The sequence below is a fragment of the Bufo gargarizans genome, chromosome 4, assembly GCF_014858855.1.
Source record: "Bufo gargarizans isolate SCDJY-AF-19 chromosome 4, ASM1485885v1, whole genome shotgun sequence".
Lineage (NCBI taxonomy): Eukaryota > Metazoa > Chordata > Amphibia > Anura > Bufonidae > Bufo > Bufo gargarizans.
The window spans coordinates 214,190,781-214,214,458 of record NC_058083.1 but is presented as its reverse complement, the minus strand read 5'-3'; the positions used below and the strand labels follow the sequence as shown (position 1 = coordinate 214,214,458).

General features: G+C 46.3%; 1 protein-coding gene across 6 annotated transcripts in view; it reads left to right on the top strand.

Moving 5' to 3' along the window:
* The window catches only part of LRCH3 (leucine rich repeats and calponin homology domain containing 3), an 84,921-nt gene that overhangs the window by 48,415 nt on the left and 12,828 nt on the right, over positions 1–23,678 (top strand). For 2 of the 6 annotated variants that reach the window (XM_044288602.1, XM_044288601.1), the window contains exons 15-19: positions 888–941; positions 9,681–9,761; positions 10,822–10,870; positions 11,254–11,355; positions 17,827–17,936. In XM_044288602.1, the coding sequence (XP_044144537.1) occupies positions 888–941; positions 9,681–9,761; positions 10,822–10,870; positions 11,254–11,355; positions 17,827–17,936 (396 nt within the window). The remainder of the gene's footprint in view (positions 1–887; positions 942–9,680; positions 9,762–10,821; positions 10,871–11,253; positions 11,356–17,826; positions 17,937–23,678) is intronic. The other 4 variants (XM_044288604.1, XM_044288603.1, XM_044288606.1 and 1 more) reach the window with 2 other exon arrangements.

The following is a 23,678-nucleotide window of genomic DNA, read 5'->3' as shown; positions in this document are numbered from 1 at the left end:
TCTAGATACACAGCAAATGTCATGAATACCAGATCAGCGGGGATCCAACAACCGGCACTTGAATGAGCCACAGCAACTTGGCATGACCACTACGCAGTGGATGAAATTGTCTGATGTCCACTGTGGTATTTCCGGCAGATAAGTGAGGGTGTTGCACTTCCATTGATCTGATATTGATGACCTATTCTAAGGATAGGTCATCAATATCTACAGCCCAGACAACTCCTTTAATGAGATGGCCACTAATTCATATTTTCATCAACCTTGGTTGTTCAGTAAGCCAGGCTCTACTAGATTAACGTTGTTTTTGTTCCTTGCATGTCCATGACTACCTCTGTCATTTCCACTGCTACACTGATAGTCATTAAACTCTGTTGTGGTGTTACTCATATGAAGGCTAGACTGGCAGGAGATGTTACGTAACCATATGGTGCCTGCCAAATAACAGCTCTGTGGCAATTAGTAGTGTAAGGAAATATGTAGCTGCCTTGTCCATAGGTCCAGACACCAAGTGTTGGATTGGAGGAGGAAACTTTGGGTGGCCAAGCCTTCAGGACCATGTCTTTTGTGCAGCCACATAGGCCACACACCGTGCTTTCACACAATAGCCCTACAACTATACTTTAGATTGGAAATTTCTTAAAGTAGATTGCACCATGACAGACAGATTTGGCATTATCTCGCCTGATGCTGATTCTGTTTCTTTACAGTTTCCTTAGGAGGTGCTCTTTTTTTCACTCAGTGTCCCAACCATTTTCCATAAACAAAGCTGCTTCTATCCATTTGTGTTGCCATCCAGTATCTGAACATTTGCATTTTATTATTTTTCTTTTGTTTGAGTTTGTGCGTTTTTGACATTGCTCCATCTCTCCCTGCCTCCATCTCAGTGTTCCCTCCCATCCAGACGCTCCCAGCATACAGATGATAGTGCCCTCTTAGTGGTAAGAACCCTGCATGGAATGATCTGGCACCTTCAGCATGACAGTTCCTTGTGGAATCATTTGTGGAAAATGCATGTCAACAGCATAAACCAGGACCGTTCCTGCGCTGACTTGAAGTGAAGATTTTCCTGATTTTGCAGCATTTTTTCACATATCCTTAGGAAATGTGAAAGCTTTGCATGGCGTACTGGTTTATAGTAGTGTGATTTTGCTGTGGAGATTTTACTTCAATGTAATCACAATTTATTGGTGCTTAAATAGTAGCATATATGCAACTTGTCTGCTTCAGCTCTTCTATATGTTTGGAAATGCTGCATGCCGTGTTCTACAGAAAGCATCCTATAGAAATATGAATGGATGTATACCTTACATCAGTGTTCCTCAACTCCAGGCCACAGGGCTCACCTGCCGGTCATGGCTTGAGAATCTCCTACAGAATAACTACCTGCGGTAAGTCCTGATGCATTGACACAAATTATATCTCACGCTCAATACTAAGGAAATCCTGAAAACATGACCGGCAGATGAGACCTGGAGTTGAGGAACACTGCTTTATGTGACCGCCACTTAAGAAATATTCTGAAGCATAAGGATAAAATGACAATGTGTAGAACGGCAGAGTCTTGGTTTATGCTGGAAAGGGATGGCAGATTTTTCTCAAATATTGCTGTAACATAAAATGGTAAACTGCTCACATTTCTTGGTGATAATGTGAATCTACAAGTCTAGTTTATCTCAGTCAATAGTCTACCTGAATATTTGTAGGCAGTAAAAGGTATCTTAAAGGGCCTATCCTTAGAAGATGTGATCAATATTAGATCAATGGGATCGACTCTTGGAACTACCACTGATTATCAGTTTGAAGGAGCCACGTGCAGCAGTCTCTATATCGTTTACTTTGGTCCATACTGCACAATGGTAGTACAGGGGAAACTTGAAAAATTAGAATATTGTGCAAAGTTCATTTATTTCAGTAATGCCACTTAAAAGGTGAAACTAACATATGAGATAGAGTCATTACATGCAAAGCGAGATATTTCAAGCCTTTATTTGTTATAATTTGGATGATTATGGCTTACAGTTTATGAAACCCCAAAGTCGCAATTTTGAGGTACCCTTTGCTCAGGGGGTATGGATTAATTAGCTGACTAGAGTGTGACACTTTGAGCGTAGAATATTCACCCTTTTCACAATATTTAAATTTTAAGTATCACCTGTATGTGCTTGGTATTGTACCTTTTCCTCTTCAATCACTGTAGTGGTATTCTGAGAGCATGACTTCCCCTAATCTAATATTGATGGCCTATCCTGGATAACCCCTTTAGTGCTTTGATTTAGCTCTCATGCTCTAAACTTTTTCACACTTACTGTGCAGAAAGATATGTAAAATATCTTTTTGCCACCATTTTTACTTCACTCCTCTCTCCCCCCCCCCCCTCCCCCCCATGTTACTCACAGAAAAGTGACTTGTGTTTACTGGTGTCCTCACACTGCTGCTGTAGTGACTGCCTGTGATATGGAGGGGGGTTTTGTTACAAATACAATGGTGACTCTGCAAGATTACCTCGTTGTCATGGCAGGGACAGCTTTAACAACGTCCATCTCTTGGCTGCTGGTACTCCTAAGAGTAGTCACAAATTTTCAGATTTTAAAGTTTAAAAGCATGACATGAAATGTGTTTGCCTTTGCTCCTTCCTTAAAGGAGTTGTCCCACAAAAAGTATTTTACAGTTTTCAAACAGTCACCTGGATCTGAATACTTTTGTAATTGTATGTAATTAAAAAATTGTGTACAACCATTGAGTTATTCAATGAAATGTATCTGTATAGCGCCACCTGTTCTTTGTTCTTTTAATTATTCCTTTGTCCTTCTTAGGCTCCTTTCACACTAGCGTTCGCTGGTCCGCTCGTGAGCTCCGTTTGAAGGAGCTCACGAGCGGACCCGAACGCAGCCGTCCAGCCCTGATGCAGTCTGAATGGAGCGGATCCGCTCAGACTGCATCAGTCTGGCGGCGTTCAGCCTCCGCTCCGCTCACCTCCGCACGGACAGGCGGACAGCTGAACGCTGCTTGCAGCGTTCGGGTGTCCGCCTGGCCGTGCGGAGGCGTGCGGATCCGTGCGGATCCGTCCAGACTTACAATGTAAGTCAATGGGGACGGATCCGTTTGAAGATGCCACAATGTGGCTCAATCTTCAAGCGGATCCGTCCCCCATTGACTTTACATTGAAAGTCTGGACGGATCCGTCCGAGGCTATTTTCACACTTAGCTTTTTTTTTGCCATTTTAATGCAGACGGATCCGTTCTGAACGGAGCCTCCGTCTGCATTATTATGAGCGGATCCGTTCAGAACGGATCCGCCCGAACGCTAGTGTGAAAGTAGCCTTACTGAGAAGGCCGCACATGCTCAGTTTCATCCTTCAACTGCCTCCTGAGTTGTGATAGGCAGACCATGGACACGCCCCCTTAGCTGCAGCAGAAAGGGCCCTCCCCTTGAGCTGCCAGGTTGATATAAATCTAGCAGAGCAATGAATGGGGAGATTTCTGTATCCATGTGAAGTACAGGGCTGGTTCTAGCTTTGTTAGTAAGAGATTGCCGTGTACTATATAATGTCTGATTTTAATTTTTTCCAATGTACGTGGGATAACCCCTTTAATGTCCAACCTAAGGTCATTTTGGGTACACCTAAACACTGTTCGGTCATGGTTTGGTCTTTCAGAAAATAAAGTGATCAGGGAAGGCAAACATCTTTAAAATTTGTCCTTTGCTCCTGCTTTTTTTCTCTTCTTGCAGCATAAATATATTAAATTGTAGCACTAGTTTTCTATTATATGAAATGATGAATTGGGGTATTCTTCTTGGTCTTAATGAAATGAACTCAAAAAGTTAGTGTATATAATAGAAGAATTTATAGATGATGGCTTAGACAGAAAATTGGCAGATGAAGTTAACCCCTTAAGGACCCTAGTATTTTCCATTTTTGCATTTTGGTTTTTCACTATCCGCCTTCCCATAGTCCTAACTTTTTTATTTTTCCATTCACATTTTTTTATTTTTTTTTTGCGGGACAAGTTGTACTTTCTAATGGCGCCATTAACTGTTGCATACCATGTAGTAGGGGGGGGGGGGGAATCTAAATAGGGTAGAATTGGGGAAAAAAATGCAATTCTGATGAAGGTTTTTATTTTTTTTTACACTACTCTATGCGGTAAAATTGACCTGTTATCTTCATTCTCCAGGTCAGTATGGTTCCAACTTTGCCAAACTTGTATAATTTTTCTTGCGTTTTAATACTGAAAAAAAATATATATTCAAACCTTTGAGGGGAAAAAAAAAATTCCGCAACCATATTCTGACCCCTATAACTTTTTTTTGTAGCTGTGTGAGGGCTCATTGTTTGTGGGACGATCTGTTCTTTTCAGTGATAGCAATTTTTTTTTTCCCATTTTCAAATAATTTTATTGAAAATAAAAATCACTACATACATATCGGCATGTTAATTCACATATCCGACATTGAATGAAGACAAAAACATAAGAGTAACATAAGAAAAACAGGTGATGTGACAGGTATTATTAGACAGATTTCCCTGGGGTGGACAGTACAGCAGATAATATAGATTTTAAGCCACATCTAATAATTTGTACGAGTAATGTCATAAGTCAGATATATAACACTGTTTTAGATTGGTACGACATAAGAGATCTACGGGAGCAATGTATTCAATTTCCTGTATGAAAACCAGACTTTCCACTGTCTCCTATACAATTGTATGTTACGGTTCTCCCATGCTGCTAATTCCTCAAACCTACACAGTTGATCGACCTTCTCTGTCCATTGAGAGAAGGAGGGTATGTCTTCAGAAAGCCAAAACTTAGGGATTAAGAGACGTGCTGCACTCAACAAAGAGAGAAACACTTTAGTAGGTGATATTTTAGAAGTAGATGGTGGTAGTCCCAACAAGGCTGACTGAGGAGAGAATAGAAAGTCCGTTCCACATATCATGTTAGTTTTGGTAAAAATTTCTTTCCACCATTCATAAATCAGGGGGCATTCCCACCATATATGGAAAAAAGATCCCCTGTCCGCTTTACATCTCCAGCATGTATCTATATTGTTTGGGCTATAGCGGCAAGTGATATCTGGTGTTCTATACCATCTTGTCAAAATCTTGTACCCATTTTCTTGGGTGCGAACGCACCTAGAATTTTTATGGGGCAATGCCAAGAGTTTCAAGGTCTCCGCTTGAGAGAAGCTAACATCCAAATCCTTTTCCCAATGCCCAATGAATGCGGGTTTAGTCGTAAAGGTTGGATCGTTTAATTTCCTATATATTTGGGAGATTAGTTTGGTATGTTTGGATCTATCTGCTATTATACCCTCAAACCATGTCAGTGGGCGTAGTATGTCATTTTTAGAAATATTCTTTGCAATAAAGGAGTGTATGAAGGTCAGCAAAAAAGGGAAATTTTTGCACTCTGGGAAAATATTTAAAATATTTTTATTTTTCAATACCTCCCCTTCATCATCAAAAAGTGAGGAGATGGGCAGGTTCGAATTCCGAACCGAATGTGGAAGACATTATTTTAAGTTAGGTGGAGCATACGCTAATATGTCTTTTATCTGTATTAGTGGCGACGGTAACGGTATAGCGTGTTGCAGTTGTTGGAACCACTTCCAAGTCTCAATTGTCGACTTCACAAGTGGATTGACATGACTATCTTGGGGTAGGAAATTTTTAGCTCCCACTAGAAGTCCTGAAGGGAACGAGCCCAGATCCCCCTGCTCCATAGATACCCAAGGTTTCTGATTTGGGCATGACATCCAGTCTACCAGTCTGGAAAGCATTACTGCCCTCCCGTATAGTTCTGGGTCAGGCAAACCTATTCCCCCCTTGGCCTTAGGTCTACAAAGAACAGAGCGCGCCAGTCGTGCCTTTTTCCCGGCCCAGATAAACGAGCTAATTAGTCTCTGGAGTTTAATGTAGTATTGTCTAGGGACTGGGATCGGAAGTACTTGCTGCAAGTAAGTTAATCTTGGTAAGACCAATGAGGTGACCATATTCTTCCTCCCAAACCATGAGAGCATCGGATACTGTAATCCGGCTAACTGCTCAGATATGGACTGAAGAAGAGGAGTGAAATTCAGTCTAAAGAGAGTGGAAGGGTCGGGTCCTATCTTGACACCCAGATAGGTAATATATGGGGTGTCCCAATTAAAGGGGGAGTCTGCTTTCAATGAGTTTTTGATTGAGAGTGGGAGATTTATAGAAATAATATGGGATTTGCTCATATTAATTTTGAAGTTAGAGAATGAACTAAACTGTTCTAAAATCTTATAGATCATAGGGAGGGCTATAATCGGATTTGTATTTATTATTAAAAGGTCATCAGCGAAAGCAGCAACTTTTTGCTCCTTTTGATTTACCTTTATCCCCATTATTTCTGTCTCCAATCTTATGGCCTGGAGCAGCGTCTCCATCACGAGGACAAAAAGCAGAGGAGAAAGTGGGCATCCCTGTCTGGTGCCATTCCTGATAGTAAAGGAGGGGGACAGAGTGTCATTGACGATGATAGAAGCTGAGGCGTGGGTATACAAGGAAAAGATGGCATTAATATATTGGATGGGGAATCTAATTGATTTTAGGACTTCCTTCATATATTCCCAGCTCACCCTATCACCCTAACTTTAGCAGTGTTGTCCTTGCCCTCCCTACCACGGATGAAGCCAACTTGATCTTCTTTGATCAGTGAGGGCAGGAAAGATGAAAGGCGAGTAGCAAGTATTTTAGCTAACAATTTCAAGTCCAAATTTAGCAGGGAGATTGGGCGGTAATTAGAGCATTGGGAACTATCCTTTCCTTCTTTAGGGATCAATGTAATATGTGCTCTGGTCATATCTGGGGATAGGGGGACACCAGACAGGGAGCTGTTAAATATAGGGAGAAGGTATAGACCTAATATATTATGAAAGGTGCGGTAGTATAAAGCAGGGTATCCATCAGGTCCCGGGCTTTTCCCAATAGGAAGTTGTCTGATAGCTGTCTCAAGTTCCAGTAGTGTGAAAGGAGCTTGTAGAGCTTGGATTTGGGAATCCATCAGTGTGGGCAAAGCAAGGGAGTCAAGGAAGGAGGTTACTGATTCTTTTGGGTGAAAGGGGGGGGGGGGGGGGAAAAGACCTCCCCTCTCCTTTTCTTCTACTGGTATATTATAAAGGGAATAATAGTATTTTTGAAATTGTTTGGCTATTTCTGGGGTACTAGATACCTCATCTTTGTCACTAATCCTAATTTTGTGTATATAATTATGGGATTTCCTTAATACGTTGCATCATAAACTTGGACGCTTTATCTCCATGCGCACAGTATTTATATTGCGCATGGAGGTAATACTTAGCAGAAGCTGTATTGAGCAGAGTCTTTAGATTACTTTTTAAATCTGTGAGTTCCTTCAGGTGTGAAGCTGATAGGGAACTTTTATGACTAGTTTCTAATTTGTGAATCTGGGATAGAAGTTCATCTATTTTTTTCTTTCTCTCTTTTTTAATTCTAGACCCCATACAAATGAATTGGCCTCTCATGTATGCCTTGTGGGTGTCCCAAAGTACATGGGGGGGATGTGTCGGGAAGGGAGTTGAGGGTAAAAAATTCTTCCGTAACTTTTTGGGTGTGTGTTTTATTTTCTTCTGACGATATCAGTTGTTCGTTTAAACGCCATCTAAAAGCCTTGGGTTCTACAGTGATAGCAATTTTAAGTGTGTGCGACTTTTTGATCACTTTTTATAAAAAAAATGATTGGGTAGTTGAAGTGACAAAAAATTGCAATTTGGCTTTTTTTTTTTTTTTCACTACGCCATTTGCCGTATGCCATTAAAGGGTTTCTTTTATCAGAAAAATCGTTATGTAGCTGGCTGATATTAGCGATGTGCTAATGTCAGCAGAACATAACTGTATGACTTGTATCTCCCTGTCTGCCGCTGTTCGTGCTAAATAATGACTTTTATCATATGCAAATGAGCCTCTAGGTGCTAGTGGGGAGTTGCTGCAGCACCTAGAGGCTCTGTCTTTTTACCGCTTGGCACGCCCTTGTAAAGGTGATTGACATCCTCCGTGTCCCAGAAATCCTGCACCTGCGCTGTCCATTTTCGTATTAGGCTTGGTGAGTGAAGGACGGCAGCAGGCGAGCGTCCTTCACTCACTGCGCCTGCGCCTAATATTAAAAAGGATTTGCAGGGCACGGAGGAGACAGAGAATGGCAATCACCTTTACAAGGGCGTGCCAAACGGTTAGAGGACGGAGCCTCTAGGTGCTGCAGCATCGCCCCACTAGCACCTAGAGGCTCATTAGCATATTATAAAAGACAATATTTACCACGAACAGCGGCAGGCAGGGAGATATGTCATACAGTTATGTACTGCTGACATTAGCACATCGCTAATGTCAGCCAGCGACATAACGATTTTTCTGATAAAAGAAACGGGGGTGATTTGAACTTTTAGTTTGTTTTGTTTTTTTATATATATTTGTAAAAACTTTTTTTAACTTTTTTTTTTTTTTTTTTAAGTCACCTTGGGTGACGACAACTGGCAATCATTCGATTGCCCATAGTATTCAGTGATTTGCTAAATAGCCATCATTAAAGACTTCATTTGCACTATATCAATACAAGGCTGCCACCCAGTGGCCTGTATTGATATATACCGGTATATCTAATTGACTCTGAAGCCTGCTTGAGGCTTTGGTCAATTAGCGCAAGGTAACATGTTCCCCGATCTTAGCCGAGGAAAAGCTGTTACCGGACCGGAAGTGTGCGACTTCCGGTTCCGGTCGGCGCAGATGCCGTGGTCACATTTGACCACAGCACCTGGAGCGGGTTTTTGCTAAGGCGCCCGCTGCACGTGCGAGCAGGCGCCATGTTTAGGGATCTGAGCCATGACATACAGCTACGTCATGGGTCCTCAAAGGGAATCTGTCATCTTCCTGGAGTGTGCTAGCGTACTTCTGCTGAGTTAGATTGTATGTGTGGGCAACCATATTAATATGAATTATGTTTTAGGTTTTTTTTTAATGTTCATACTCTGCTCCCCTTTCTCTGTTGTGTGAATGGTAATGATCGGATGCGGGCAAAAAATGTGTGTGTGCATGAGCCCTTAAGAGGGATATAGCACGTTCCTGCCTGAATCTAAATATTAATGTAGTTTTCCACAGCATCAGGAAGAAAAAAAAAAAAATTAAATAGAGGCGAGGGTCAAGTAAAAATCATAGTAACTTTAAAAAAAATTACAACCAAACAAGTTCTTCCAGTTTCATTAATTTTTTTATTTATTTTTTATTTGTCAGAAATGAATATATGGGTTGATGTGGGTCATTAGTGATCAACTAGAAATGCAGCTAGTTGTGCTTTAACATGAGATGGATAGATCACATAGATTGGGTGGATCAGATAGGACGTAGCTTCATAGGGCGGTACATATGACCTAGATGGTATGGAGTGGATATTAAATAGATGTGCATACACACACTTGATGTAAAGAAGGGGCAGATGTTCTCTGGGCTGTTGTTTCATTGCTGCTTTGCTTTCTGCTGTTTATAATTTTTGCATGCACTTGGCTGCCTGTTTATGGTGGGTGCAGTGCAAGACCATTTTATTTATTTTTTTCATTTTAAGGATATCTAAAATGCTTTCACTTGAGCCACACTGTTTCTATCTCTCCTCTTCTGTCTTCCTCCTGCTGCTGGCAGAATGGTTTTGAGCCTTGCTTTGTCTTTGAGGTTGACAATAACACCAATACCATTAAAAGGAGGCCAGGAAGCCATATGCAGGTGAATACAGCATGCCACTACTGGTGTTGTGGTCATCTTCCTCCCCCTCTTCCGCTTCACGTGCCTGTTATAACTTTCCCTGCTGAGTTCATTAGAATTTTGTCCAGCAACACATAGTATCCTGTTTCCAAGGGAATCTGTCATTGTCTTTTAAGACCTAATATATGACACAGAAAATAGATGTGGAAACCTTCCTGCTGGTATATGCAAATGACTGATATACCATTAAATGGGTTATGTTTCACCAAACTCTGCATAAATCAGTGGTACTAGCGAAGATCAGAACGTTTGTAATGCCTTCTCTATGTATCAGTCATCTCTCCTCCCTGCTGCATTGATCACTTGCAGTACTCTCAATTAATTGCTAAAATCTGTCTTGAGGGAAGCCATCAACCATTGGATTTTCAGCTTGAGGCATCATGCACGTGGCCGTTCCGTGCAATGAGCACCGCAATTTGCGGTCCCCAATGCACGGGCAACGTCCGTGCGGCGGCCGGGACGGATCCGAGACCCATTCAACTTGAATAGGTCCATGATCCGTCCATACTGCAAAAAAATAGAACATGTTCTATTTTTTATTTTTTTGGGCGGTGTGGAGGCACAGACAGAAACACCACGGAAGCACCCCATAGTACTTCCATGGGGTTCCTTGCTTCCGTTACGCACCACAGCTCCAGTGAATGGGTTTGCATCCGTGATGCACGGCCGGGGCTCCCATATTGTGGACCCGCTGTTTGTGGGCCGCAATACGACCACGGCCAAGCAACGGCCATGTGCATGAGGCCTGACTGAGAGACTAGGTAGTAGCTGCCTACAGTCTATGGAGCTAGGAGGAGGTGGCAGCTGCAGAGAGAGACTCACACAGGCATTCTGCTTGTTGCATACGTGTATTACCGTTAAGCAACAGTACTGGATTCGCAGCTACCCTGTTTCGTGTCACCTGTTACAGCACTTCAGTAGTTTGTGTTACCTAATGCATGTTACATGTTTTGTGTTCCTTTTGCTGTTACTCCTTTTGTGAATGCCATTTATTCTGTTTTTCTTTTTGCTGTTTTGATAGAGTGATGAGAGGTCATCGCTGACTTCCATATCTCCCACTTCTCAGACTGGTGAGTTCATTTTCCATTTGTGATTGTGTGATATTTTTCTATTATGAAGCTAAATGTGACTCTAACACAAGGACAGACATTTGCTTTACAATCAGCATGCTAGTTTCTATGGTTTGGGTAGAAAATGTTCAGCAAACACAAGTAATTCCATGAGACACTCAAACTGAACTTTGACAAGTCTGCTCAGTCTTCAGCCCTACTTACCTGCTGGATGGCTGCTTTTGGACATCCTAGTGGTGGTCATTACTTCGCTCAGCTGGTTTGGTGCACTTAAGTGTGGCTTTAGGCAGTTCTTGTGGTCCCTCATGCTTTCTCCCTTTCAAACTCCAAATGTTATGAAAACCTATAAAAGAATAACTATGTAATCTTTCCCTTATTTTTAGTACATTTATCCTCACCAGCATCTGGTACATCATATCGAAGCTCTCCTCAGCGTCCAGAAAGTTTCTTATTCCGGGCTGCTGTTCGAGAAGAAGTCAAGAGAAGTAAGTGAGAGCTCATTTCACTCCTTTGTATATGGACCTACCTGTAAAAATTTGCGGAACGGATGCGGACCCGTTGTGGACGTGTGAATAGAACCTAAAAAACACATTTCTCGCCCAGTTTCCTTGGGGGACACAGAAGACCTTGGGTATAGCTCATCTCCATAGGAGGCGTGACACTAAGTGAAGACTGTTAAGCCCCTCCTCCACAGCTATACCCTCAGCCTGGAGAGAGAGACTGCCAGTTTTTGCTTAGTGTCCAAGGAGGCAAGACACTCCCTGCTCTGCAGGGCTCTTTTCTCCTTGTTTAAATTTTTGATTTTTACTTTTTTCTTTTCTTTTTGTTCCAGAACATCAGGGACAACAGAGACGCACTAGACCTCTCTGTTTCTCCCGGGGTTGAGCTGCGCCAGTGCCGGTCATCCGCACTGCTGCCTCCCCCACAGAAGGCAAGGTGGACCAGGGCAGCCCAGCTCCCCTGCATCCCGCCAGCGCAAGGGTCGCCCGCACGCCAAGTCCCTCTTCCAGCGTCCTGCCACTACGGTGCCAGTAGCTGAAGGGGCGACCCTGCTGGAGTGGACCGAGGGTGAAGACGGCTGTGGTAAGAGAGTGGCTTCTCCAGCCCTACGTCCCCCACCCCCCACCCAATGGTCTCCTGCGTGCCTGACCCCCCCATACTGGGCCTCTGGATCCTTCCCCTGCTGGACCTAGGCTGGCCCCTGGGTGCCGCAGTGCGGCAATCTGCTCCCTGCCTTTTTTTCCTGGCCTTCATAGGACCAGGATACGGCGATGCAGCTAGTGGCTGTCGGCCGTCGCCTGCCTTCTCCTCACGGGCATCCCGTCTCTGGGTCACGTCCCCATCTCGCCTGATCACATTGGGCCTTACCGGAGTGTGCAGGACGCTGCAGTGGAGTAAGGCCTCGCCTCCGGCCAGCACTTATATTCCGGTGCGGCCGGGCGCCGCGAAAATTAGGCTCCGCGGCCAGCAAGCCGCCATTCCGGCCCCTGTCTCGTCCGGCGGCGGGGTGGGCTCCCGCGGCCGGCAAACGTCATTCTGGCCCCTGTCTCGTCCGGCGGCGCTGTCTCGTCCGGCGGCGCTGTCTCGTCCGGCGGCGGGGTGGGCTCCCGCGGCCGGCAAACCGCCATTCCGGGTCCCGGTCTCTTCCGGCCGGCGGGGTGGGCTCCCGCGGCCGGCATTGGGCTTGACTATGCCCCAGCGGGTGCCGGTCGGCGGGGCTCCGCAAATTTGGTCCCATGCTTCGCGGCCTGCTGGGCCGCATTTCCGACCGGCCCGCGGGGTGGGCTCCCGCGGCCGGTTTGTAGCGGCAGGTCCCGGCGGTATAACGGGCCGGGCGCCGCAATTTAGCCCCCGGCTTCGCGGCCTACTAGGCCGCAATATTCCGGTCTCTGGTGGAGGGGGCGGGAACTTCTCCAGGCGCGAATTTTTCCCGCCTGGAGGTTCCTCCGCCCCCAGGGGATCGCACGCCGCCCTCCAGGCCGGATTCCTGTTAACCCTTTGGGTACAGGCCGGCCCCCAAAAAATGGGTCTGTTTAGTTGGCCCCCTTTTTTCTCCTGCCTCTCAGGTGCCCCTATATGGTGGCTCCCCTTTAGCCTCAGAGGCTGTGTTTCAATAAATAAATAAATAAAAAAAGAAAAAAAAAAAAAAAAAAAAGAAGAATATATATGAATTCAATAATAATAGATCATGATTTCTATTAGACTGCGCAGGACGCTGCAGCCTCATCAGTAATGCTGCAAGTCTGCGTGACCTCTTTCCACGGGCGGCATGGTGTTGCGCTCCCAGCCTGCGTTGCTGCTAGGGCATTTCCCCTTTTAGGCGGTTTTCTTGCCTCTTCCAGGATACGGCGCTGGCCAAGTGCGTTCGGCCCTTCTGTAGGCAGCATTCATCGTCTCTCCAGTTATGGTGCCTGCCATGTGCATCCCCCCCCCTCCTAGGCGGGCTACTGCACTCTCCCTGGCTGGCCATGTGCATGACCCCCTTCTTAGGCGGAATACTGCATCTTCACCGGATACGGTGCTGGCCATGTGCACGACCCCCTTCCATAAGCGGAACGCTGCACTCTCTGGTTTTGCTGCCGGCCATGTGCGTGACCCCCTTCCGTGGGCGGAACGCAGCACTCACTGGATTCGCTGCCGGCCGTGTGCGTGAGCCGGCCATGTGCGTGACCCCCCTTCCTGGGCGGAACGCAGCACTCTCACTGGATCTGTTGCCGATCATGTGCATGACCCCCTTTTTTAGGCGGAATACTGCGCTCTCACCGGATACGGTACTGGCTATGTGCACGACCCCCTTCTATAGGCGGAATGCTGCACTCTCACTGATGTGCTATGTTGTACTTAGGTACTATGTTATTATGCTGCACTCTCACTGGTTTCGCTGCCGGCCATTTCTTAGGCGGTATGCTGCACTCTCATTGGATTCCCTGCCGGCCTTGGGTATGCCTCCTTCCCTCAGGCAGCTTACATACATCCCTCTGTCTGTGGTTGTTTCCTCGCAGGTACGTCACTGACCATGTGCGTGTGCCCAATACATGGAAGGGTGCTTGCACTCTCGCTGGATCCGCTGTCGGCCATATGCATGACCCCTCTTCCGGGGCGGTGTACGCACTCTTGCTGGATTCGCTGCCAGCCAGGGGCTTGCCTTCCTTCCTCAGGCGACATGCACGCATTCTTAGTGACTGTGTTTGTCTCTCGCCAGTACGTTGCTGGCCATGTGTATGACTCCCATGCATGGCGGGGTGCTCGCACTCTCCCTGGATGAGATGCTGGCCATGTGCTTTACCCCCCTTTTTTTCTGGGCGGCATGCTACACTCTCACCGGATACATTGCTGGCCATGTGAATGGCCCTCTAACAGGGGTGGAACGCTTGCACTTCCATTGGATACGGTGCTGGCCTTGTGCGTGACCACCTCTCATTTCAAGGGCAGAATTTGGCACGCTCATGAGATTCACGGCTGTCCTTATATGGCTGTGCTGGACTTGTACATGTCCCCCTTCGTTGGCAGAGTAGTTGCACTCTCGCTGAGTTCAGTGTTGGGTGCATTGTGGCACACTCACTTAATGCTGGGATACCCTGTGCATGTTCCCCTTTCGCTAGGTGGACCTCCTGCGTTCCTGCTGGTTTATAGGGTATGTCCTGCTTCTCTGAAGTAGGTACGGCCTTAGGCATCACTTCCTTTTGGGACGGGCCTTTGCACTCTTGCCGACTGCTGTTGACCTGGTACAATTCCCCCCTTTCGGGGTGGACTGGTTGCGTTCCATCGCATGCTATGCTAGGTTTGTGCATAACTCCCTTTCAGGTTGCACTTGCAATTCCGTACATGCTGTGGCACTCTGGGGCGGGCCCCCCTTTTTCTAGGTGGGTTGGCCTTCTCGCTGCTTACGGGGCTGCTCGTACGTATGCCTCACCTGCTTCCTGCGGCATACCTTTGTTTCTTGGGATGCGATGCTTGCCGCGAGCCTTGCACTCGTCCCTAAGGAGTTCATTCTGTCCTCCTGACCGAACAGGTTCTATTGCTCTCTGCTGCACCGAGCTGGGTGGTGCTCATTCATTTCGTTGGCTTTTCATTCCAGGGAGTGTTCGTGGGTCCTAGATGCATGCCCATTCGTCCTTCTGCGGCATTGCTTCCCTGCGCTGGTGGTCACATGGTCGAGAGTGCTGTTGTCTGCAGCGCCTCTCGAATTCTTCGTTGGCTCTGGCAGGACTGCGGTTCCCTTGCCTGCTGCAATTTCCTCCTCTTCGGATGCAGTGTGGTATGAGTCCTTCCTCTTGGCGCCTCTACGCTTCTGTCTGATCTGCTACCAGGTTCGGGCTGCTCTTCTCGGGAAGGTCACCCGACTTCTCTTGGGTGCTCGATTACCCGGGTCCGGAGGACCTCCGCCTTGGGTTCTTCACGGTATTCGCCTTCTGCGAGGCGGTGGACTGGGCGTCTCACAGTGTAGTGGGTTCTGCTTTTGAGCTGTCCTATGGCTTCCCTGTTGCCCACTCCTCCTCCTTTTGGTGGGAGGATGTTATGCCGGCCTCTGTCTCGACTACCTTATCTCGCCGGCCTTGTTTGGCTCCCGCTCGGTACAGATCGCTCCAATGTGGCTTCCCGCCTGACTTCAGAGGCTGTTCTTCGTTGTCCTCCCTTCTGGGGAGAGCATGGTTGTTCATGTGGATGGTTCCGGTGTTCCTTTTGGCCTCGTACTGTCTCCCTTGTTCACACTGGCTGTATTAGCTGTGTGCCTATTTACCGAGTCTACCGCGTTCTGTTCTCCCGCTGAGTGCAGATTGCGTGGCCCATTCTAAGACGATGGTCCTGCTGTAGACTTACCTTCTCGATAACTTGGGGGGACTACCTTTTCATTCCAGATTCTCCTGATCTCCCACACCGGGACGGTACGACGTGGTTACGTCAGCATGGACTTTAGCCTGTCTTCTCCTGGCATCTGGCGGATCGTTTGGGTTCTTTCCATCTGTCCTTCTGCTTCCCCATTCGGGTGGATACGGGATAACGTTGTTCGAGGGCCGATGGGACTATTTTTGTCGACCCTTCTGCCTGTGCTGCTGGTCTGCGCCTGATCACATTGGGTTTTCGCCCGCTTGCCAGGCGACTCTAGCGGGTTCGCTACTGTCCACTCCTGGCAGTGTTTCGTCCAGGATCTGTCGTAGGGCTTAGGTTTTTTTGTCTGGGGTTCTGTGGGAAGCTGTGCATTCCCCACTCTGAATTTCTCTCCCCATGGTTCGGTCTTTTACTTGAGGTGTCAAGTGTCGGCGCTGTTCTTCCTCTTCCAGCGTTCTCGGCCCCCTGGGCCTGCCAAGACCTTCTTCCTCGGAGTGGCTCTTTGGTTCCTCTGTGCTGTCCTTCGGTACCGCCCTGGGGACTTTATACTGAGCTCTTGGTGCTCCAATCTTGTCCTTGGAGCCGTTACAGAAGTTCTCTCTACCCCTTCTGTCCTGTACGGTTGTGTTCCGTATCAGTCGTGTCTCTGACGGGTGCCGGAATGGTCCTTTTTTTGTTCCAAGCCTTCTGTCTTTTCCAGGACAGGGCTGTTCTACATCCCGTTTCTTCCTTCCTTCCTTCTGAAGGTGGTGTTTGCCTTTCGCTTCAACACCTCACCTGTTTGGGCCTTGCCGCTTTTACTTGGGGTTCTCCGACTCTTGTAGCCGTTCAGCCTCTTGGGTTTCCAGGAGGTCTGTGCATAGGGTTGACTGACTCCGGGGTGTTTTTCCTCCGCTTGATCAGTTTGGCTATTGCTGAGGTTACCGCACCGAGGGCAGGATTCTGTCTTTGGTGTCACTGTTCATTTCGCCAGAGCGGTTGGTGCCTCCTGGGCCGGAGGCATTGGGCTTCGGCCATGCATTTGGGCAAGGCGGCCACGGGTCTACCTTACGCGCCTTGCCGTGTTCTACAGGGTGCATACTCTGACTTTGGCAGATGCTGCCTTGTCCCGCCTGGGTTGCGGGCGGCGGTTCATTGATGCCTTTCGGGTGCTTCACCTTGGGCTGTGGTCCCTCCCCCTTTTGGACTGCTTTTGAACGTCCCAAGGTCTTCTGTGTCCCCAGAGGGAAACTGGGCGAGAAAACGAGATTTTTGTATTACTTACCAGTAAAATCTCTTTCTCGCTCTTTCCTTGGGGGACACAGCACCCACCCATTCATTGTTTTTTCTCTGTACGGTTTCCGAGTTTTTTGTTACCCGTCGGGTTGTTGGCTTGTTGGTTCCTTGTTGGACTTTGCCTTTTCTCACTGCTTGGACACGCAACTGGCAGTCTCTCTCTCCAGGCTGAGGGTATAGCTGTGGAGGAGGGGCTTAACAGTCTTCACTTAGTGTCACGCCTCCTATGGAGATGAGCTATACCCAAGGTCTTCTGTGTCCCCCAAGGAAAGAGCGAGAAAGAGATTTTACTGGTAAGTAATACAAAAATCTCGTTATTTGTAAAACCCAAAGGGGGCCATTTATTATAAATTTGATATGCCACTTTTGGCATATTAATGTCACAGATTTTGTTGCAATGGCTTTTTGCGGCAAAATCTGCGACTATTCGCCACTCGTGCCGAGAAACGGGGACGAGGAAGAGGGTGAGCCGGCAGGCAGATCTCATTGATCATTTTCCACGCCAGCAATCGGGTATGTTGCATGGCCTGCTGGAGGAAGTACGAAAATTACTTAGAGGCCTGCACCTCCACATAACTTTTGCGCATCCACCGACAGAGCAGTGGGACTAGGACCAGGGTCTAAACCCCCAAATATGCCACAAAATCTTAATTATATTTTCCAAATTGTATTCAAATTTATATAGAATCAGGTTTGTGGTTTATTTTATTTTTTAATGCTGTGGTAAAAATTCCTTGAAAAAAACTAAAGGCAAGCACCAACTTGTTGTTTTGTCTATTCTAATACTGGGGGTACATCTGAGTGTCATATTTAATTTATATAGTTTTACCTGTAATGTCTTCTGTTCACAGGTAACACTCCTCCTGCTTCTGCCCCTTTTACTGAATGTACAAACTCCAGATCAGAGCACAGCTCCAAGATTAGACAGGAGGAATTAGAAGTCACTGAGCAACTTAAAAAGGTTTGTAATTGAATTAAAGGTTTTTTCCAGGCTCCTGATATTGATAACCTACCCTCAGGATAGATCATTAAAATCCGATCAGTGAGTTTCTGACAACCTGCATCCCCACCGATCTGCTGTTCCCTGCAGCCTGTGATGCTGGAACTAGCCCTTTGAAGGGAATAGGAAGCACAGCTCTGTTCAAAGTGTAGTGGCCATGCTGGGTTACTGCAGCTCTGCTCCCATTCAAGTGAATGACAGCTGAACTGCAGTAATCTTGCATGGCCATTGGAAAACCCCTTTAACCTCCTCCCGTCACACTAACGCCGAAAGGCGTCAATGCTGCGGCGCTCCCAGGTCACACTAACGCCAATAGGCGTCATCTCGCGAGACGCGAGATTTCCTGTGAACGCGCGCACACAGGCGCGCGCGCTCACAGGAACGGAAGGTAAGCGAGTGGATCTCCAGCCTGCCAGCGGCGATCGCTCGCTGGCAGGCTGGAGATCCGAATTTTTTAACCCCTAACAGGTATATTAGACGCTGTTTTCATAACAGCGTCTAATATACCTCCTACCTGGTCCTCTGGTGGTCCCTTTTGTTAGGATCGACCACCAGAGGACTCAGGTAGGTCAGTACAGTCGCACCAAACACCACACTACACTACACTACACCCCCCCCCCCCCGTCACTTATTAACCCCTTATAAACCCCTGATCACCCATGATCACCCCATATAAACTCCCTGATCACCCCCCTGTCATTGATCACCGCCCTGTCATTGATCACCCCCCTGTCAGGCTCCGTTCAGACGTCCGTATGATTTTTACGGATCCACGGATACATGGATCGGATCCGCAAAAAGCATACGGACGTCTGAATGGAGCCTTACAGGGGGGTGATCAATGACAGGCGGGTGATCACCCATATACACTCCCTGATCACCCCCTGTCATTGATCACTCCCCTGTAAGGCTCCATTCAGACGTCCGCATGATTTTTACGGATACATGGATCGGATCCGCAAAACACATGCGGACGTCTGAATGGAGCCTTACAGGGGGTGATCAATGACAGGCGGGTGATCACCCATATACACTCCCTGATCACCCCCCTGTCATTGATAACCCCCCTGTAAGGATCCATTCAGACGTCCGCATGCGTTCTGTGGATCCGATCCATGTATCCATGGATCCGTAAAAAATCATGCGGATGTCTGAATGGAGCCTTACAGGGGGGGTGATCAGTGACAGGGGGGTGATCACCCTGATCACCCCTGTCATTGATAACCCCCCTGTAAGGCTCCATTCAGACGTCCGCATGCGTTTTGTGGATCCGATCCATGTATCCATGGATCCGTAAAAAATCATGCGGATGTCTGAATGGAGCCTTACAGGGGGGGTGATCAGTGACAGGGGGGTGATTACCCTGATCACCCCCTGTCATTGATAACCCCCCTGTAAGGCTCCATTCAGACGTCCGCATGCGTTTTGTGGATCCGATCCATGTATCCATGGATCCGTAAAAAATCATGCGGATGTCTCAATGAAGCCTTACAGGGGGGGTGATCAGTGACAGGGGGGTGATCACCCTGATACCTATCCCCCTGTCATTGATAACCCCCCTGTAAGGCTCCATTCAGACGTCCGCATGCGTTTTGTGGATCCGATACATGTATCCATGGATCCGTAAAAAATCATGCGGATGTCTGAATGGAGCCTTACAGGGGGGGTGATCAGTGACAGGGGGGTGATCACCCTGATTACCCTGATCACCCCCTGTCATTGATAACCCCCCTGTAAGGCTCCATTCAGACGTCCGCATGCGTTCTGTGGATCCGATACATGTATCCATGGATCCGTAAAAAATCATGCGGATGTCTGAATGGAGCCTTACAGGGGGGGTGATCAGTGACAGGGGGTGATCACCCCCCTGTCATTGATCACCCCCCCCCCCCCCCCCCCCCCCCCCCCCCCCCCCCCCCCCCCCCCTTGGTAAGGCTCCATTCAGACATTTTTTTTGGCACAAGTTAGCGGAAATTTTTTGTTTGTTTTTGTTTTTTCTTACAAAGTCTCATATTCCACTAACTTGTGTCAAAAAATAAAATCTCCCATGAACTCGCCATACCCCTCACGGAATCCAAATGCGTAAACATTTTTAGACATTTATATTCCAGACTTCTTCTCACGCTTTAGGGCCCCTAAAAAGCCAGGGCAGTATAAATACCCCACATGTGACCCCATTTCGGAAAGAAGACACCCCAAGGTATTCCGTGAGGGGCATATTGAGTCCATGAAAGATTGAAATTTTTGTCCTAAGTTAGCGGAAAGTGAGACTTTGTGAGAAAAAAACAAAAAAAAAATCAATATCCGCTAACTTATGCAAAAAAAAAAAAAAATTCTAGGAACTCGCCATGCCCCTCATTGAATACCTTGGGGTGTCTTCTTTCCAAAGTGGGGTCACATGTGGGGTATTTATACTGCCCTGGCTTTTTAGGGGCCCGAAAGTGTGAGAAGAAGTCTGGGATCCAAATGTCTAAAAATGCCCTCCTAAAAGGCTGCAAAAAAGTGTCACACATGTGGTATCGCCGTACTCAGGAGAAGTTGGGGAATGTGTTTTGGGGTGTCATTTTACATATACCCATACTGAGTGAGAGAAATATCTTGGTCAAATGCCAACTTTGTATAAAAAAATGGGAAAAGTTGTCTTTTGCCAAGATATTTCTCTCACCCAGCATGGGTATATGTAAAATGACACCCCAAAACACATTCCCCAACTTCTCCTGAGTACGGCGATACCAGATGTGTGACACTTTTTTGCAGCCTAGATGCGCAAAGGGGCCCAAATTCCTTTTAGGAGGGCATTTTTAGACATTTGGATCCCAGACTTCTTCTCACACTTTCGGGCCCCTAAAAAGCCAGGGCAGTATAAATACCCCACATGTGACCCCACTTTGGAAAGAAGACACCCCAAGGTATTCCGTGAGGGGCATGGCGAGTTCCTAGAATTTTTTATTTTTTGTCGCAAGTTAGTGGAATATGAGACTTTGTAAGGAAAAAAGATAAAAAAAAAAAAAATCATCATTTTCCGCTAACTTGTGACAAAAAATAAAAAATTCTAGGAACTCGCCATGCCCCTCACGGAATACCTTGGGGTGTCTTCTTTCCAAAATGGGGTCACTTGTGGGGTAGTTATACTGCCCTGGCAATTTAGGGGCCCAAATGTGTGAGAAGTACCTTGCAATCAAAATGTGTAAAAAAATGGCCTGCAAAATCTGAAAGGTGCACTTTGGAATATGTGCCCCTTTGCCCACCTTGGCAGCAAAAAAGTGTGACACATCTGGTATCGCCGTACTCAGGAGAAGTTGGGGAATGTGTTTTGGGGTGTCATTTTACATATACCCATGCTGGGTGAGAGAAATATCTTGGCAAAAGACAACTTTTCCCATTTTTTTTATACAAAGTTGGCATTTGACCAAGATATTTTTCTCACCCAGCATGGGTATATGTAAAATGACACCCCAAAACACATTCCCCAACTTCTCCTGAGTACGGCGATACCAGATGTGTCACACTTTTTTGCTGCCAAGGTGGGCAAAGGGGCACATATTCCAAAGTGCACCTTTTGGATTTCACCGGTCATTTTTTACACATTTTGATTGCAAAGTACTTCTCACACATTTGGGCCCCTAAATTGCCAGGGCAGTATAACTACGCCACAAGTGACCCCATTTTGGAAAGAAGACACCCCAAGGTATTCCGTGAGGGGCATGGCAAGTTTTTAGAATTTTTTATTTTTTGTCGCAAGTTAGTGGAATATGAGACTTTGTAAGAAAAAATAAAAAAAATAAAATCATCATCATTTTCCGCTAACTTGTGACAAAAAATAAAAAGTTCTATGAACTCACTATGCCCATCAGCGAATACCTTAGGGTGTCTACTTTCCAAAATGGGGTCATTTGTGGGGTGTTTCTACTGTCTGGGCATTGTAGAACCTCAGGAATCATGACAGGTGCTCAGAAAGTCAGAGCTGTTTCAAAAAGCGGAAATTCACATTTTTGTACCATAGTTTGCAAATGCTATAACTTTTACCCAAACCATTTTTTTTTTTTGCCCAAACATTTTTTTTTTATCAAAGACATGTAGAACAATAAATTTGGCGAAAAATGTATATATGGATGTCGTTTTTTTTGCAAAATTTTACAGCTGAAAGTGAAAAATTTCATTTTTTTGCAAAAAAATCGTTAAATTTCGATTAATAACAAAAAAAGTAAAAATGTCAGCGGCAATGAAATACCACCAAATGAAAGCTCTATTAGTGAGAAGAAAAGGAGGTAAAATTCATTTGGGTGGTAAGTTGCATGACCGAGCAATAAACCGCTAAAGTTGTGGAGTGCCGATTTGTAAAAAAGGGCCTGGTCACTAGGGGGGTATAAACCTGTGGTCCTTAAGTGGTTAAAGTCTGTTTTTTGGCTTTCCAAAAGAATCTGTACCATGTCGTAGAGAGTGGCTTTTATTTGGCTTTTACAGTAGTGTTGTTAACTGTTTCTATGGATTTTACCGTGGTATCAAGGTCTAATAATGCAGTGCCATCCCTGGTGCCCAATAGTACACTTTTGTATTTAAAGAATACAACTAAGGCTACTTTCACACTAGCGTTCGGCTGTCCGCTCGTGAGCTCCGTTTGAAGGGGCTCACAAGCGGACCCGAACGCTTCCGTCCAGCACTAATGCATTCTGAGTGGACGCGGATCCGCTCAGAATGCATCAGTCTGGCAGCGTTCAGCCTCCGCTCCGCTCAGCAGGCGGACACTTGAACGCTGCTTGCAGCGTTCGGGTGTCCGCCTAGCCGTGCGGAGGCGTGCGGATCCGTCCAGACTTACAATGTAAGTCAATGGGGACGGATCCGTTTGAAGATGACACACTATGGCTCAATCTTCAAACGGATCCGTCCCCCATTGACTTTACATTGAAAGTCTGGACGGATCCGTCTGAGGCTATTTTCACACTTAGAAATATTTTAACAATATAATGCAGACGGATCCGTACTGAACGGAGCCACCGTCTGCATTATATGAGCGGATCCGTCTGAGACGGATCCGCTCTGAACGCAAGTGTGAAAGTAGCCTAACAGGGAAAAAGAATAAGAACAACAGGCAATCTAGCTACTACATATTTGTATTATGTCAATAGAGAATAAGGGAAAACAGTAACACTAAAACATCTGCATACTAAATAGTATTGGTCTTCACCCGTGTCTTTCAAACTGTTGCAAAGCTACAATTCCTTGTATGCCCTGACAGATGTATTTTGGCAGTTTGTTACTGCTGGAGAACCACTGCCACAGATCTTTCAGATTTTTTATGGAACATATAGAGCATTTGGGCTATTGTATTATTCACATATGTAAAGCTGCCGTTATATGTACTATATTATCAGAGCAATTACCTTCAGGTTAAAAACTCAGTGTTAGGCCTCTTTCACACTACAGTATGTTGAATTCAGTGTTTTGCGTTCCGTTTTTCACGGATCCGTTGTTCCGTTTTTTGCTTCCGTTGTGGTTCCGTTTCCGTTCCGTTTTTCCATATGGCATATACAGTATACAGTAATTACATAGAAAAAATTGGGCTGGGCATAACATTTTCAATAGATGGTTCCGCAAAAAACGGAACGGATACGGAAGACATACAGATGCATTTCCGTATGTGTTCCGTTTTTTTTGCGGACCCATTGACTTGAATGGAGCCACGGACCGTGATCTGCGGCCAAA